Here is a 15,486-nt window from a genome sequence, read left to right on the forward strand (position 1 = left end):
TATATATATATATATATATATATATATATATATATATGTAAACTGCTTCTGCGTTATGTTATTACAATTTTTTCTTTCTGTTTTTTTTTGTTTTGTTTTGCTAATTAATATTAAGAAAGAAAAGATATATACATATATATATATAGTATGTGTTTGTAAATTTAACAACTCTATTCACAAAATCCTGTAGTCAGAGAAATTAACCCCAGCGCTGCCATTAATTTTTAAATTCTACTTCTATACCAAGTGCTCTTTTCCACTCATTTGTAAACTGAAACATACTCAAGACCTATAATGCATGTATTTTCTGCATAGATTGAAATTTATCTTCATTATTTAAAATACAAAGAATACAATACTGTCTGCTTCGTCCGTATATATCAACCTAAATTAAACCTAACAAAGAAATATGATTCTTTTTAACACATTCAGAAGCTGGTGATTATGTTTACCACAACGTAATGTAATATAGTATATAATTTCTAAATATGATATAATATCATATATGTATATATATATACATATACATATATATATATAATATTTTTTCTTAATTCTTTTGCTATTATTCTTTTCTGCAGTTTCCTTTTCTTTTTAATTTTTAAAATTTTTTTTTAATCGTCTGGGTGACAAATTCAGCATGTTTTCAATTTTCTGTACATTTTTCTGTTTTTTTTTTTTTTTTTTTTTTTTTTTTTTAACCTTTATGATGAGGTGGGGATATTTTCTATACTTCCTTCCTTCTCAAAAATCTAACGCCACTTTTTCGGAACCGCTTTTTATTTTTTTTTTTTTTACTTTAAAGAATATTTGAATTCTTTTAATTGAAATGTTAGTAAACTATTTGGTACTTCGTTTAAAATCTGGAAAGCACTATCATTACTATCATTACTGCTGTTGGTGTTGTCGTTATTTAAATAATTATCATTATTGTCATCGATATTGTTACTTTATTATTTTGCACTCTAGTTAGTCTATATGTGGTAACTTATATTCCCTTTTCTTAAGTAAAATCACCCAACCCCTTTTTTCTTGCCCCTAGGAAACATTCTTCTAAGTTTTGAATGTATGCATGTGTGTGTGTGTATGTTTGTAAATATATTTACATATATACATGTATATAAATATATTACACACAAAAATTATATATATTTAATGTATGTATAATATGAATGTATATTATGTTTGTAAATATATTTTCATGTATGCATCATTATGTAATCATATTTTTCACACACACAAGGATATACTTTGCCATCATCAATATCTACAATGTTCTGATATGGTGCCGAAACAACTGTCTCCTGCTTTAGATTCCTGAATTCCATAAACTTATTGAATTTTCTCTGTGCCTTTCCAAGAGCATGTTTCTGTAGATCATTTAATCATATGACTAAATCAGCAACAAACGTCCCTTTAATGATGTCACTTTGGTGTGTGTAGAGTGACTGGTCAATATTTGTTTACAAGGATAGGTGAACTCCACAGAGACTTATTTAGCCAACCATCTGACCGTCAGATAGAGAAGAGTCCTGTTAAAGGCTTTTGAATTTAGCTTTGCTGATTATCTTGCTTACCTGTGCATCTTGTTGTCTCACCTTGTATGTGCCTTGCCTTTTAACTCAAGAAAACCTGGGCAATATATACATATACAATTTGCATTTTATTGTCAGAAACATCAGATGTGTGCCATTCTATTCATATTTCAAAGGTTACTAATATGTAACAGTCTTGGTTTTAGTCTCTAGATATACAGCAAGAATTCGTGTAATGGTAGAGTTTAAGATATTTATGCACGCCCAGTGAGTCAAAGCAACTACTTTGATAATAGCAAGAGAAATTGAACTGGGCAGTAATGAAAGAGGATCCAGCTTAACCCTTTCGTTACTAACCCAGCTGAAATTGGCTCTGAGTACAAATGTCTTGTTTTCATAAGTTTTTGATTAAAATCTTCCACCAAACCTTAGTCACAAATTATGTTCCTAACACTAGCTGAATGATAACTAAGTTATTTTACTAAATTCTTTGTTATATTTAAAGTAATTGAAAGAAACACAGAGCTTCTCAAAATAAATACAGTAATGAAAGGGTTAAAACTTTTGTTTCTCTCTGGCAGTAGATATCTACTTACGACTAGTTAGACAGTGGCCATCTTGGGTTAAGTCTATTTGCCTTTTGCTATAGCAGTGCATGCACTGGGGACAACTGGAGACAAGCTGCTGTGTTGTGGAAGGTTTTATTGCAAAATCATACCAGTGACTTGTTTGCCGTTAAACTGACACCCACTCAACTCTAATCCTTTATCTGGTTAGATATTCTGTTGTGAGTTCACTTATTTCACTTAGTGGACAACCCCTGTTGATAGGGAAAATTACAGCAACGACATTACCCGTAGCTGAGCAAATTTTTCAGAAAGTGCCAGTGTAAACAAACATGCAGACATGTCTACATGCACACACACACACACACACACAGACATATGCAAACGTACATGTGTATATGTGCGTGTGTACCTGTATTTGTGTGGTGTGTGCATATATATATATATATGTGTGTGTATGCATATGTATATATATGTGTGTGTGTGTGTGTGTGTGTGTGTGTGTGTGTTTATGTATATGCCTATATATGCATGTGTGTACACACACAGGGTATCTATGAGAGATGGGTGACTAGGAATTTCCTGCTGTCTCAGAAAATGTTTGCATAATATGGAAGACTAGCGTTTGCAGAAAGGAAAGCTTCATGAAAGCAAAGAAACTTTGACCTAGTGATTAAAATTCCACTTGGGGGGGGGGGGCTTTAGCTTATATAGATGTATGTACGTGTATGTACGTGCATGTGTTAGAGAGAGGAGGGAGAGAGAAAGAATCTCTGAGTGTGTGTGTGTGTGTGTGTCTAATTACATTCAACATTGATGTCGTTGTTTCACATTTGATCTCATTACTGTTTATTGACACTTGTCGTATTTGGTCGTGTTCTGATTAACTGTTTCTGTACCAGGTTTCAAGGTGATAACACATGGATAGCCTTATCTCTCATTCGACCAGCCATCAGCCTATCATAAGGTTGTACTGTGTGTGCACATCATGAGAGGACTCTGCAATGCAACCCTGCACATTAATAAAATGCTGAAACCTTTAGTTTTATTCACATAGTGCTCTTGTAATTTTTTTGTTTTTATTTTGCAATGCTGGGCAGCACCACCTCATAGCACTTATTTGCATGATCTGCTTTAAGCAAGTGAGAACTAGTTGACTGCTAGCAGAGTATATTGCCAGTTATTATTATTTGCCATTTTCAAGACGCTTGAGATGTCTGTATTGCACTAAAGCCCATTAAATTGGCCTTGACTCTTTCTTAATTTTGAGTTCAAAATCCAGTTGGATATTATTGGGCAGGAGCAACATCCATGCCCACCTCCTTAGAATTTCTTTTCTGAATATTTAGTACGTGTACCAGTAATATACTTAGTTGTATCCAAATGACTATGGCCAACTTTTCTGTATCAATTGTTCTTTATTTTTAAGTATAAAATTGGTAAGTTAGTACTGCAACATGCCATTTTCAACATCTCCATGTTCTATGTTCATATTTCTTCGAGTCTTGACTCAGCCTGCAATCACACCAGCATTGATTGAATTAGTACCAGTCGTATTTGGGAAATTATTCAAGCAGTTATTATTCCTCCAGTTTCCCAGAATTTCTTTTTTGCAATTGCTCAGTCAAAAAAACTCATTCATTGTTGTTTATTACTCCTGTGGTTCACACATACACACACACACGTACACCTGTAGCTTCTCTATTTGTCATCAGTTACTTTAATTCTGAAATCTACTGCAAAATCAATACTAAATATTAACTGGTAAATTACAGCTGTTGGAATGACGAAATGGTTTTCTTTTGTGTAATTTTTGGTCATTGGCGATGTTGCTGGTAGCAAGGCATCATCTTTAGGATAAATTTTTTAAAATTATTTATTTTCTTTGCATATATATATATAAATATATATATATATATATATATATATATATATATATATATATATATATGTATATATATATTAACTTGTGTTCTTTTTGTAGTGAAGTGGCAGCTGTGATGTCCTAATTTCACATATTAATTAACTCAAATATTTAACCTGAAGCTATTTGACCTGCTAATTAACTTAACTAACCTTTATCTCAACATCACTACATACTTTTTTTCTTTCCCCTCTTATCCCCCCCAACCCCTCCTGTCTTTCATTATCATCCTGTTTCATTCCTAGTTAGTCATTTTAATTTATTAAGCTATAAATTATATGTATGCCAACACAGCCTACCTGTCAGCTATTGTATACCAACACTGCTAACTGGTCATAAGTTTACTTCACAGTGTAGTTCCTGGTTCAATTCCACTGCATAGCACCCTCAGCAAATGTTTTCTTCTCTAGCTTTGAAGTGTAATTTAGTTAATGGAAACTGTGCAAAAGCCGGCAAGTTGTATGCGTGTTGCTGGTATGGGTCGGCAAGGAAAACTGGAAACCAATGTTTACTGAATAATGTCTTTTGTGATATTTGTTCTACATTGAGTTATAGATTCACCCATGTTATTTTCATTGTCGGAAATTCAGTGAGCTATCAATATACATTGAATTTAGAATAAATTAAAAGGAATGCAAAAATATCTCTTATTAAAACTGCCAGTTGAAATGTCCCAGAGTAAACAGTAACTGAAATGATATATAAATTTCACTCAGTAACATTAGGAAGGGCGTCCAGCCATGGAGATCATACCAAGACACTGGACTATGTTGCAGTTCTTGGACTTATAGTATCCTGTCACACCATCTGACCCATGCCAGCATGGAATATGATGACGACGATATGTCAAGTGTATCTCATGTGTGCCTTCACCGTCTCACTCAAGTGTACCGTTATTGATGTCACTCAAATGTGCCCCTGTCTTGACTTCCTTTTTGAGTTTTCCATCTCCATGCACCCGTGTCTAACCATTCTGTCACTGCCTGTCTGTGACGGCACTAGTTCCACTGAATATGATAAACATCAGTGTCACTTCTGGTGACACTACTGACTCTCAATCATATGTCATTATCATTTAATCCTTCTCTTCTTTTGTCTTTTATCTTTTTTTTTTCCTTCTTTGCCTATCATTTTTAGCCTGTTTTTCTTTTCTCTTTCTTAGTTTCATCCTCCCCATCTCTTTCTCCTCATTTTAACTACTTTGTTTTCATAATTTTGTGTTCTTCAGAAGAATGAGGGCTAAACTCCACTTGCAACAGTTTTTCCCATTTGTGCATTCCATTTAACAGTCCTCTAACATTGCATTTCAAAACTCCAGAATTATTCACTAACCATTTCATATCTCTTATGAAAATGACTTTGTCGATGTTTCCACATACACAAATATTTCTCTAAAGTTATCAGATTTTATATATGGTTTAAAGACCATCAAATTCTCAAATTGCAATTTTTTTTCTTTATTTATAGTAAGGAGAAGAAACCAGGGAAAATCATAGTTTATTTTTCCAATTTACTAAGTGATGGTGGGAAGCGGGGGATCTTAGTTGTTTTTGCCATTTAAAGTACAAACACACATACACACTTATACTGTTATATCCACTTTATTTTCTAACAGTATTTTTTATCCAATAAAGTGTATGAAATCTAGCGAAATTGTGTGTTAGTGACTAACTTGTTCATAGACGTACAACACAATTATTGAACAATTAATAGTATATAAATACTGTCACAGACACACACGAAAATAATGTGAATGTAACAGTATATGTGTGTTTTAAATGGTTTTAATGTTTCTTCCATGGTGTAATTATTTTGTATTTCAATACTCTCTCTTAGATCAAGTCACTTGTGAAACAAGTGCAACTCGAAAATATTTAAAAAAGAAAACAGAAAGAAAATTAAATTCTTTATTGATTTATTCATCTTCATGGTTCATTCAAAATGCTTTCAAATAAAATATAACCATACATAGCAGCAAGTCACAAGTGGTTTACTGACATTTCAAATTTATCTTAGAGGGGTTTTATTTATTTATTATTATTATTTTTTATCTTTTACTTTTTAAATTTTAATTCCTTCCTGCAACTGTCCTTCAAAGAAGAATACAACAAGTAAAGTCAAAAAAAATATTTCAAATATATAAAATCATACAAAGGAAAATTAAATATAATAATCAAAAAAAAATATTTTAATTTACTTTTTTCAGTTTTTTTTTAAATGTCTCCCAGACGATTTATTTTTATAATTTTTTTTTTTTCTAAAGTTTTATTTCTATTTTCCTTCCTTCTATAATAATTTCTGCTTTCCTTATTTATCTTGAATAAAAAAAAAAATTTAAAAAAAAAAAAAGAATTTTTTAAAAATAAATTTATTTTATTTTCGTCGTATTCTCATAAATACAAAACCAAATTTCAAGTTTAATTTGATATTTCCTCTTGTTGGCACTAGGGTGGTCTTACCGGTGCACCTTATGCCAAACGTGTGGCTGTGGCAGATAGTAAAAGTGGCGTCCCAGTCTATCAACCTGGCAATGTGGCCTACCAGCAGGCCCTTGCAATGCAACTTCAACAGCCATACTTACCAGTAACATGTAAGTATCTTTTTAATTTGGTTTGGTTTGGTTTTTTTACTATTTTTCTCTATATATAGGCGCAGGAGTGGCTGTGTGGTAAGTAGCTTGTTTACCAACCACATGGTTCCGGGTTCAGTCCCACTGCATGGCATCTTGGGCAAGTGTCTTCTACTATAGCTTCGGGCCAACCAAAGCCTTGTGAGTAGATTTGGTAGACGGAAACTGAAAGAAGCCCGCCGTATATATGTGTATTTGGAGCCTGGCGTAGCCATCTGGTTTCACCAGTCCTCAGTCAAATCGTCCAACCCATGCTAGCACGGAAAGCGGACGTTAAATGATGATGATGATGATGTATATATGTGTTTGTGTGTCTGTTTGCCCCACCCACCCAACATCACTTGACAACCGATGATGGTGTGTTTGCGTCCCAGTAACTTTGCAGTTCGGCAAAAGAGACCAATAGAGTAAGTACTAGGCTTACAAAGAATAAGTCCTGGGGTCGATTTGCTCGACTAAAGGCGGTGCTCCAGCAAATATTCTATTTTATGTTCCAGACCTGGATGCTGCGCTTTGCCACATAGGAACATATGTGCTGGTGTGATATATTAAAAAAATTAGGTTTTAAAATCATCCTTTTAATTCCAAGTATCCTTCAATTCCAAAAGCCTCTCACACCTACCCCACAATGTCATTTTAAAAATTAACACGAACATCATAACAGGTATTGAACCTGCAAGATAATTCATGATTAATTCAGAGCAATGCCGTGCTGGTGTGCATGTGTGGTAAGAAGTTTGCTTAGCGACCACATTGTTCCAGGTTCAGTCTCACTGTGTAGTACCTTGGGCAAGTGTCTTCCATTATAGCCCCAGGCCAACCAAAGCCTTATGAGTGGATTTGATAGACAGAGACTGAAAAAGTCTGTCATGTGTGTGTGTGCGTCTTTGTGTCTGCGTTTGTCCCCTACCACTGTTTGACAGCTGGTGTTGCAGTCTTTACACCCCCCCTCCCCCATAATGTTGCGGTTCAGCAAAAAGGACAAATAGAATAAGTACCAGGTTTTAAAAAACAAGTAAGTGCTGGAGTCAGTTCGTTTGACTAAAATTTTTCAAGGCAGAGCTCCAATATGGCCACAGTTAAATGACTGAGACCTGTAAAAGATAGAAATTGATTGATAAAATAATAAGCCTTGCATTCGTCAGAGTAATGTGAATGCTAAAGGGTTCAAACGTAGTGTCTCTTTTACTGCAATAATGCTTTATTTCTTGATATGCATAACCACCAGTTGCTGTATTAACACATCACTGTTTCATTTTCCTCTTTTTAAATCCAGATTCATCCACAAAGCTGAATGAAATTCAACCGTATTTTACTTGTAAGTTACTTTTTAATACATTTTCGTTGTTGTTGTTTTTTTTTTTTAGACCTATGCCAGTCTTATTGAGGAAACCTATAAACAAAGACATTCTATCCATAGCCATTCCATATATTTTTTCTTCCAGACACAGTTTTACTCACTCGCATTATATATGTTTTTTCACTCCCTCCTGCCACAAAAGTACATGATTTAAAGGAGATTTTGCTATTATTTTTAGCAGATCAATCAATCATTTAAAAGCTACCTTCTTATCTCTGTTTGTTAGTGTGTCTGTCTATTGTTTTGTTACCTGAAGAATTGCATCTAATGAGAAACTCTTAGTTGTAACAGAGTGAACTATGAGCTTCAACACCTAAAGAAACTTTTCTTCATATATTGAGTACTTTTTCTCTCTGTTCATTCTCCATTGCATTCTTTCCTTTTCAAAAATGGTAGGGGTTTGCTTTAAAAGATATTTCCACTGGTGTTTTTCAAAAGCTGAAGAACTGAATCGAAAATCCTTCATCGGATAGCTGTGCTTATATCATGGTCAGACTCCCTTGGTCTGATCTGATTTTGTTAGTGAGTGGAAAAAGAAATTTCCTTTTCACGAATTAAAATCATTTTGTTTTTCCTCTGAACAGAGTGGGGGGAAAATACTACAAACAATTCAGTTTTTACCTCTCTATGAAGAAGTTCCACATTGAAAAATAAAATATTTTCCCACGTAATTTCAATTAATAAAAAATAAATTCTTTAATTCATAATATTGGGTGAGGTGAGGCAAAATACATCTCTAACTATTTCAACAACAACGATATCAATAATAATAATAACGAGGATAATGTGGGGAGGTGTAACAGACAGGTGGTGGGGGTGATTTAGTCAAGGAAGAGAGAACAGGGTATGATAATCACAATGATGGAGAGAAGATTAAAATATATATATATTACAAAAAAATTGTGATCACAATTAAAAACAAAAAACACAACAATACAGCCAAAAGACGAAACCCCAGGTAATTGTGACTTATTTCTGTAACTAAATTGTATATCAGTGATGAATTTGAACCATAAATTTTGCAATTTCCTGCTGACTGCATCAATGACCGAGTTATTTATTGGCATCGGTCACAGGCTCTTTCTGTGTATCGCACATCTTCACCACCACCACCTCCCTCCCTCACTCTCCCGTAACATTCTTGTTGTATTGTGTACTTGCACACACACACACACACACATACACACACGTCTATACATTCATGTAAACATCTATTCGTACACATACGCACAGTTATAAACTTAGTCATTTATACATTCGTAATACGTTTGTGCAAACACACATTTGCGTGTGCTTGTGCACGTGATTATGCATACAGACAGCAATATAGATTTATAATGTACACACACACACACACACATAACACATGTTTGTGTATGCGGATGTAGACAATGGCATACATACATACATAGACACACACACACACACACACACACACATATATATATACTTTCATATAGGGGCAGTGTTACATATGGACATTATGTGAAAATGCATTGCTAACAATGATATACAATTATATACACAGTTACACACATATATACACACTTGCATGTATGCAAATTATAACATATTCATGTATACGCACTCTCACACACACACTCACACACATAGTGTCTTACACAATATCATTCATACACCACCATCGTTGCGTTAACATCACTCCTTTCACACACATATACCACTTGCATTCATTATCATCATTGTCATCATCATCATCATCGTCATCAGCAGCAGCAGCATCATCTTCAACATCACCATCATTGATGATAAATATTCCTGCATATCAAGTACTCATCGTTCAATTGGCTTTCTCTAACCATAACCATCTCATTCTGTTCTGGTCTATTATTATATTCAAGTATTAGTTTATCCTGTATAGTTAACCAATTTGAAGACAGTAGGGTAGTGTTTCTGGAAGCTTTGGCTGCAATTTCTTACAGGTCAAGTCACCTGAAAGAGAATCAATCTTTTTAGAATTCAGTAACAGCACAATGACAACACCAACACCACAGTACATTACATTCAACATAATAATTATAGACACTTCTATAAAGAAAAAGAACAGAAAAAGAAACTGTATCCCACAAAGCTACAAAAAATACATACAACCCCAATTACATATCAGGAATGGCCAACCTCATAAAAACCAGAGACAACCCGAAACACAATACACCATAACTACACATAACTGAAATAAAACTCAACATCAAACAAACTAAACAGGGAAATAACAACAAAAACAGACATAGGAAAACTGAGAACAGGCAAACGTTTGTATCTAAGATTAAGCACAAAACTAGCAGTAAAACCCTATGTACTTAGCAGCAACAACAATGGTCACAGCATACTCCATGTCACAATAATAGCCTCAAATGATATTGCCACACGGCAACGCCAAGCATACGCTCTTAGTAGACATTTCATGAAAACTGCTGGAACATCATCATCATCGTTTAACGTCCGCTTTCCATGCTAGCATGGGTTGGACGATTTGACTTAGGACTGGTGAAACTGGATGGCAACACCATGCTCCAATCTGATTTGGCAGAGTTTCTACAGCTGGATGCCCTTCCTAACACCAACCACTCAGAGAGTGTAGTGGGTGCTTTTACGTGCCACCCGGCACGAAGGCCAGTCAGGCGGTACTGGCAACGGCCATGCTCGAAATGGTGTCTTACAATAGGAAAAATAGGCACCGTTCACAGAGACTATGGTTTTGACTTGTTCCTTCTATCAGATTTATGCCTCAGGGTCTGACAAAATGACAAATCTATGCCTGAAATACCTTGTGGTTTGAAGGAATCACTGCACTGTGAATGTTTACAATAACTTATGCCTACGCTGTTAAATTCCTGTAATCTGGAAGCTGGTCAAAACTATTGCAGTTCTAAAGTCCAACAACAACCCAAGTGAAGTAACAGCATACAGACCCCTGATCCTCCTAAGCACACCATCAAAAATGTTTGATGGGTAAACCCTTGACCTCATCAGCCAACAAGTCACTTTCAATCTATCATGGCCTATACCAGTCCTCCTTGGGCCCTGAATCTCTCTGCAATGATAAACGGCAAGAAACACGGAGCATCACACTTCAATAAACTGCAAGAAACACAAAACCTCACTCTACACATCTTAACCTGCTACACCAAGATCACGTCTACAGATCACCTACACATTGCGGAAAAAAAAAGCACTAAAAATGAAAATCCACCTGAGTGCTCAAAAGGCACCACTTGTCGCAGAAGGGTTTTTAGCTCTCTTCCCCTTCTCCCTGCCCCCATCATTATCATCCACATCCTCCAACTTCATTCCCAGCTCCCTACCAATAATGGTTCACATGCTGGCTCTGTTACTGCGGTACTGATTCCTCTATATTTTCAAATTGACCTTAGGTTCTCTCTCTCTCTCTCTCTCTGCAACCTCTCATTCTTCCTTTCTCTGTTTCCCTTTGTAAATACCCATCTATCCTTTCTACATATTTCTGTGTTATATTTTCAATACTCTTTATTCTTTATCCTAAACATTTGTGGGTGGCAGGGTGTCCTTGTTTCTTTCGTTTGTATGTTGTAATTTTATTTTCTGTTTTATTCTCAAATGCATTATTTATGTTTCATTTTTTTTAAAAAGAGCTTTTGCAAAGTAACACATGCATGGCTAAATTAATTTTATATATTATATGCACCAACCAGCATGGCTGAAGTTCTGACTTAAAACCTACAAAAGAATTTATTTATATATGTATATATATAAAGTGGTTAGTGTTAGAAAGGGCGTCCAGCCATAGAGACCCAACTAAAATAGAACTAAGTTCCCTGATCTCTTGGGGATGGGAGGAGTACCTATAAATAAGGATCCAGGCACACACACACCAACCCTTAACTAATAACGTTTAGTGGTAGATGGGGGCTATTGAAAGCAGTCAGCTTGCATGAAGGATAAAGTTGGATGATGAGAGAAAAACTGGACATCAATAAAAGTATCCACTACAGTATGTGAGACAGAAGGCTGGAAAGCTATGAGCATGAGATGCATGTAAAAGAAAAGTTGTTGGGTGAAGAACAATGCAAGGAAATGGAACCAACAGAACAGGAAGAGTAGAGAAGATACAGGTAGATGTGGGGGGTGGTCTCAGTATGCTGTGCCTCACTGTAACGTAGTAACAAATGTAGGAGAGATGTTTTGTTGAAAGTGAACTGTCTAACCGATTCCAGCATGGAAAGGCAGTAAAAATGTTAGTGATGGGGGCAATGAGTGTATTACCATGGATTTGCAACCAGTTTTATGTGTTCTGCTCAGACACAGCAGAAAACATTATTAATACAATTTGAATTCATAAGCCAGTATTTTGAATTCTGATTCTTTACTGACTCTATCTTTTCATTGCATAGATATTATGTGGCCAACAAAACTTCATTGTCTAGATAGTAATTGTTTACTTTGGTGTTTACAGTTCTTTTCCTAATCATTTTAAACTTCATTCCTTTAAAAGCTCTTCATGTGATATGGACCATAATTTTAATACCAACTTTTTATACATTATTTTCACAAATTAAAGACAATTGACTTGCACTTACTGTAAGCCACTATTGATTGAGCCTATTTATAGAACCTGGTGAGGTGTTTGACAGCATGGTGCTGCTGATAATACTATTTCATTTTCTACACACCTGTGCCATGGTGTCTTAGTTATTTAATGTTCTTGATTCTCACCAAAATCAAATTTCAGCCCGAATGGAAATTGATTTGCAAACATCAGTACCATAGGGATGTAGTAACTCATATCAGCATTGTCCATAACACTCGTCATAAAACTTGCTGACTCTTTCACCAGGACTACAGAAACAGCCAACTTTAATGTATAAAGGTTTTGCCTGTCTTATAGGATAAGGCAGAGCTATAGCAAAATTAACTCTTAATCAGTTTCTCAAGTCTTTAGCAAAATACATTTCTATTGGCCTCATAATGTAGCAGATTTATAATATTCTGGTATTCATCTCTGAGAATGAACGGAGTCAGTAATAGGTTGCTCCAGCAGGCTGTTACTTCAATGACTATGTTCTTATTTGTTCCCTGAATACATTTTTGCTGCTATTTAATTTAGTTGCAATGAAATGTTTTAATCTTGAATAATATATGATACCATCGTTAGTTTGCCCTTTTGTTATTTCAAGCTGCTCCACTTCATTATAGTAATTGGCTGCTGTATCTACCAGACTTAATTGAAATGAATCCATTTTATCATTCTCATCTGGCTTCATACAGCTAAAGATATCTTTCAAACTGGATAATAAATTTATCAGTGACCTTTGCAAGATTATCTTTTCACACAGGAGGGTTGAATCTTGTTGATGACATAACATAGGAGGGCTGGTGCTTATTAATGACATAATTGATTATAGTAACTTCTGGAGTTTGAAAATTGTTATCTTTCATTGCAAGAGGTTACTTTTCAACCATATACATGTTTCACACTTTCCACCATCTTGTACAATAAATAGTAAATACACATGTTCACTCTACTCTTGTGGTCTTACATAATTCTTTTGCTAACAAAAGACTGACCGTTATGTAAACCTCCTCAAGGAATGTGAAGACGCAGGCTGGAAAGTAGAGCATTTTCCAATCGAAGTCGATGTAGAGGGTTTGTTGGACACAGTGTGAGGCGACTGTTGTTATTCTTAGGCTTAACTCATCGTAAAGTAAATACCACCATGACCGATATCCAAACTACGGTGGAGAAGGCCAGGCACTGGATTTGGTTAAAAAGAGATGATGAGCGATGGCTAGAGAAATATTGAGCTATATTTAATAACCAGTTGATCTAGCAAGCGGGGCCTCAAATCAGTAAGTGGGGTGGGTGATGCGCATTGATGCCATCGAGAGGTAGGCCCCGAAACGGCACGCATTCTCTCCTGATGACCCCATGCACTTGCTGGCTTCTGGTATGCAGAGCTCTCGACTGGTAGCACTTGCATGTACAAGTTGTTTTCTAAACATCTCAGACAATTGTAGAATACTCTGTAAGGCAAGTGTTGGTCCATAAGCAGGGCATTAGGATGTTTGTTTAGAGAGACCAGGTGTGTCACCCTGTATACATGTCCCTTTTTCCTGTATTCCTTGGTAATTGGTTAGGGCAGTTCTCATCCAAGTCTCCAACCCTTTCCTAACAGTAATATCACGAAAGTAAAGGGCATGAAGTGATGTCATTCACTTTTTGAAAGATTAGTATTGTTTCCATAATGCACACCCACACACAAACAACAGGGAAGCAAATCCATGGGTTAAATCTTCTAACTCTTTGCTCCAATAGTTATTGCTTCCATTGCACTCTAATTTAAGATTATTACATTCATCATTATCATTATTGGCGGAAAGCGGGCAGAATCATTAGGAGCCTGGACAAAATGCTTGGCTATATTTTGCCTGTCACTACGTTCTGAGTTCGAATTTCGCCAAGGTTGACTTTGCCTTTCACTCTTTTGTGGTCAATAAATTAAGTACCAGTGAAGCACTGGGGTTGATGTAATCAACTTACCTCCATCTCCTGAAGTTGCTGGCTTTGTGCCAAAATTTGAAACTTATTGTTGAGTGAAAGAGCAGTGCATGACATCAAAGTGACACGGGTAAAATATACAAAGCCCAGTATACCCATCATGACTACCTGTCTGATTAGGGTACACCAGGCACATGCACAACATGGTGATCTTATATCAAGATAAACAGCACATGACTTTGCAGGTAGGGCTCAGTTAGAATTTTCTTCAGGTCAAGTAGCCCATCCAGCTCAAACGGTCCCTGAATAAGGATTGTTTAAGGATGTTGAACGAAACAGCCATGTTTCCAAAGGTGAATTATTCAAATCCCAAAGAATTCCTCTCAACACATGGCTATGATGCTCCCCCACTACTTCTGCTCATGATCAGAGATGCACATATCATCAGCGACCAAGGGACATGCTCAGTTGGTTAAGGTCAAACAACCGACAAGCAAATCTGTGGTATTGAGCAGAATATTTGCTGAGGTCCATCTTTTTATACCAAGACAAAACAATGTCAGTTAAGATCAGAAGCCATGTGAGCCACTGCCTGCTACTGCATCAGAGCATTATTATCATTATTATTATTATTATTATTATTATTATTATTATTATTATTAAAGGAGGTAGTAAATAGTAGAACATAAAGCATTGGTGAAAAGGCTTTGTGGTATTGACATTTTTAATCATGCAGAAACTAAATGAATGATGATGATTCTGCATTTTGCTTTGTGGCTCCAGAGACAATTTTTTTTTTTTGTTTTTGTTTATTTGTTTTATAACATTACATTGTTGTTGTTGTTGTTGTTGGTGCAGTTGTTGTTTCTCACCCACTCACTACACGTTTGCCCCTTTTTCTCTCCTTCTAATCAACAGATTCTTCAACCAAGCTGAATGAACCTTATTTCACTTGTAAGTAATCTTCTATTAACTT

General features: G+C 35.5%; 1 protein-coding gene across 1 annotated transcript in view; it reads left to right on the plus strand.

Annotated features, from left to right (window-relative positions):
• Window positions 1-15,486, plus strand: part of LOC106874507 (muscleblind-like protein 1) — a gene marked incomplete at its 5' end in the record, with an annotated part of 72,588 nt that overhangs the window by 20,900 nt on the left and 36,202 nt on the right. The window contains 3 exons of the mRNA XM_052974706.1: window positions 6,474-6,615; window positions 7,931-7,972; window positions 15,429-15,464. Coding sequence (XP_052830666.1) covers window positions 6,474-6,615; window positions 7,931-7,972; window positions 15,429-15,464 — 220 coding nt within the window. The remainder of the gene's footprint in view (window positions 1-6,473; window positions 6,616-7,930; window positions 7,973-15,428; window positions 15,465-15,486) is intronic.

The sequence above is a fragment of the Octopus bimaculoides genome, chromosome 19, assembly GCF_001194135.2.
Source record: "Octopus bimaculoides isolate UCB-OBI-ISO-001 chromosome 19, ASM119413v2, whole genome shotgun sequence".
Lineage (NCBI taxonomy): Eukaryota > Metazoa > Mollusca > Cephalopoda > Octopoda > Octopodidae > Octopus > Octopus bimaculoides.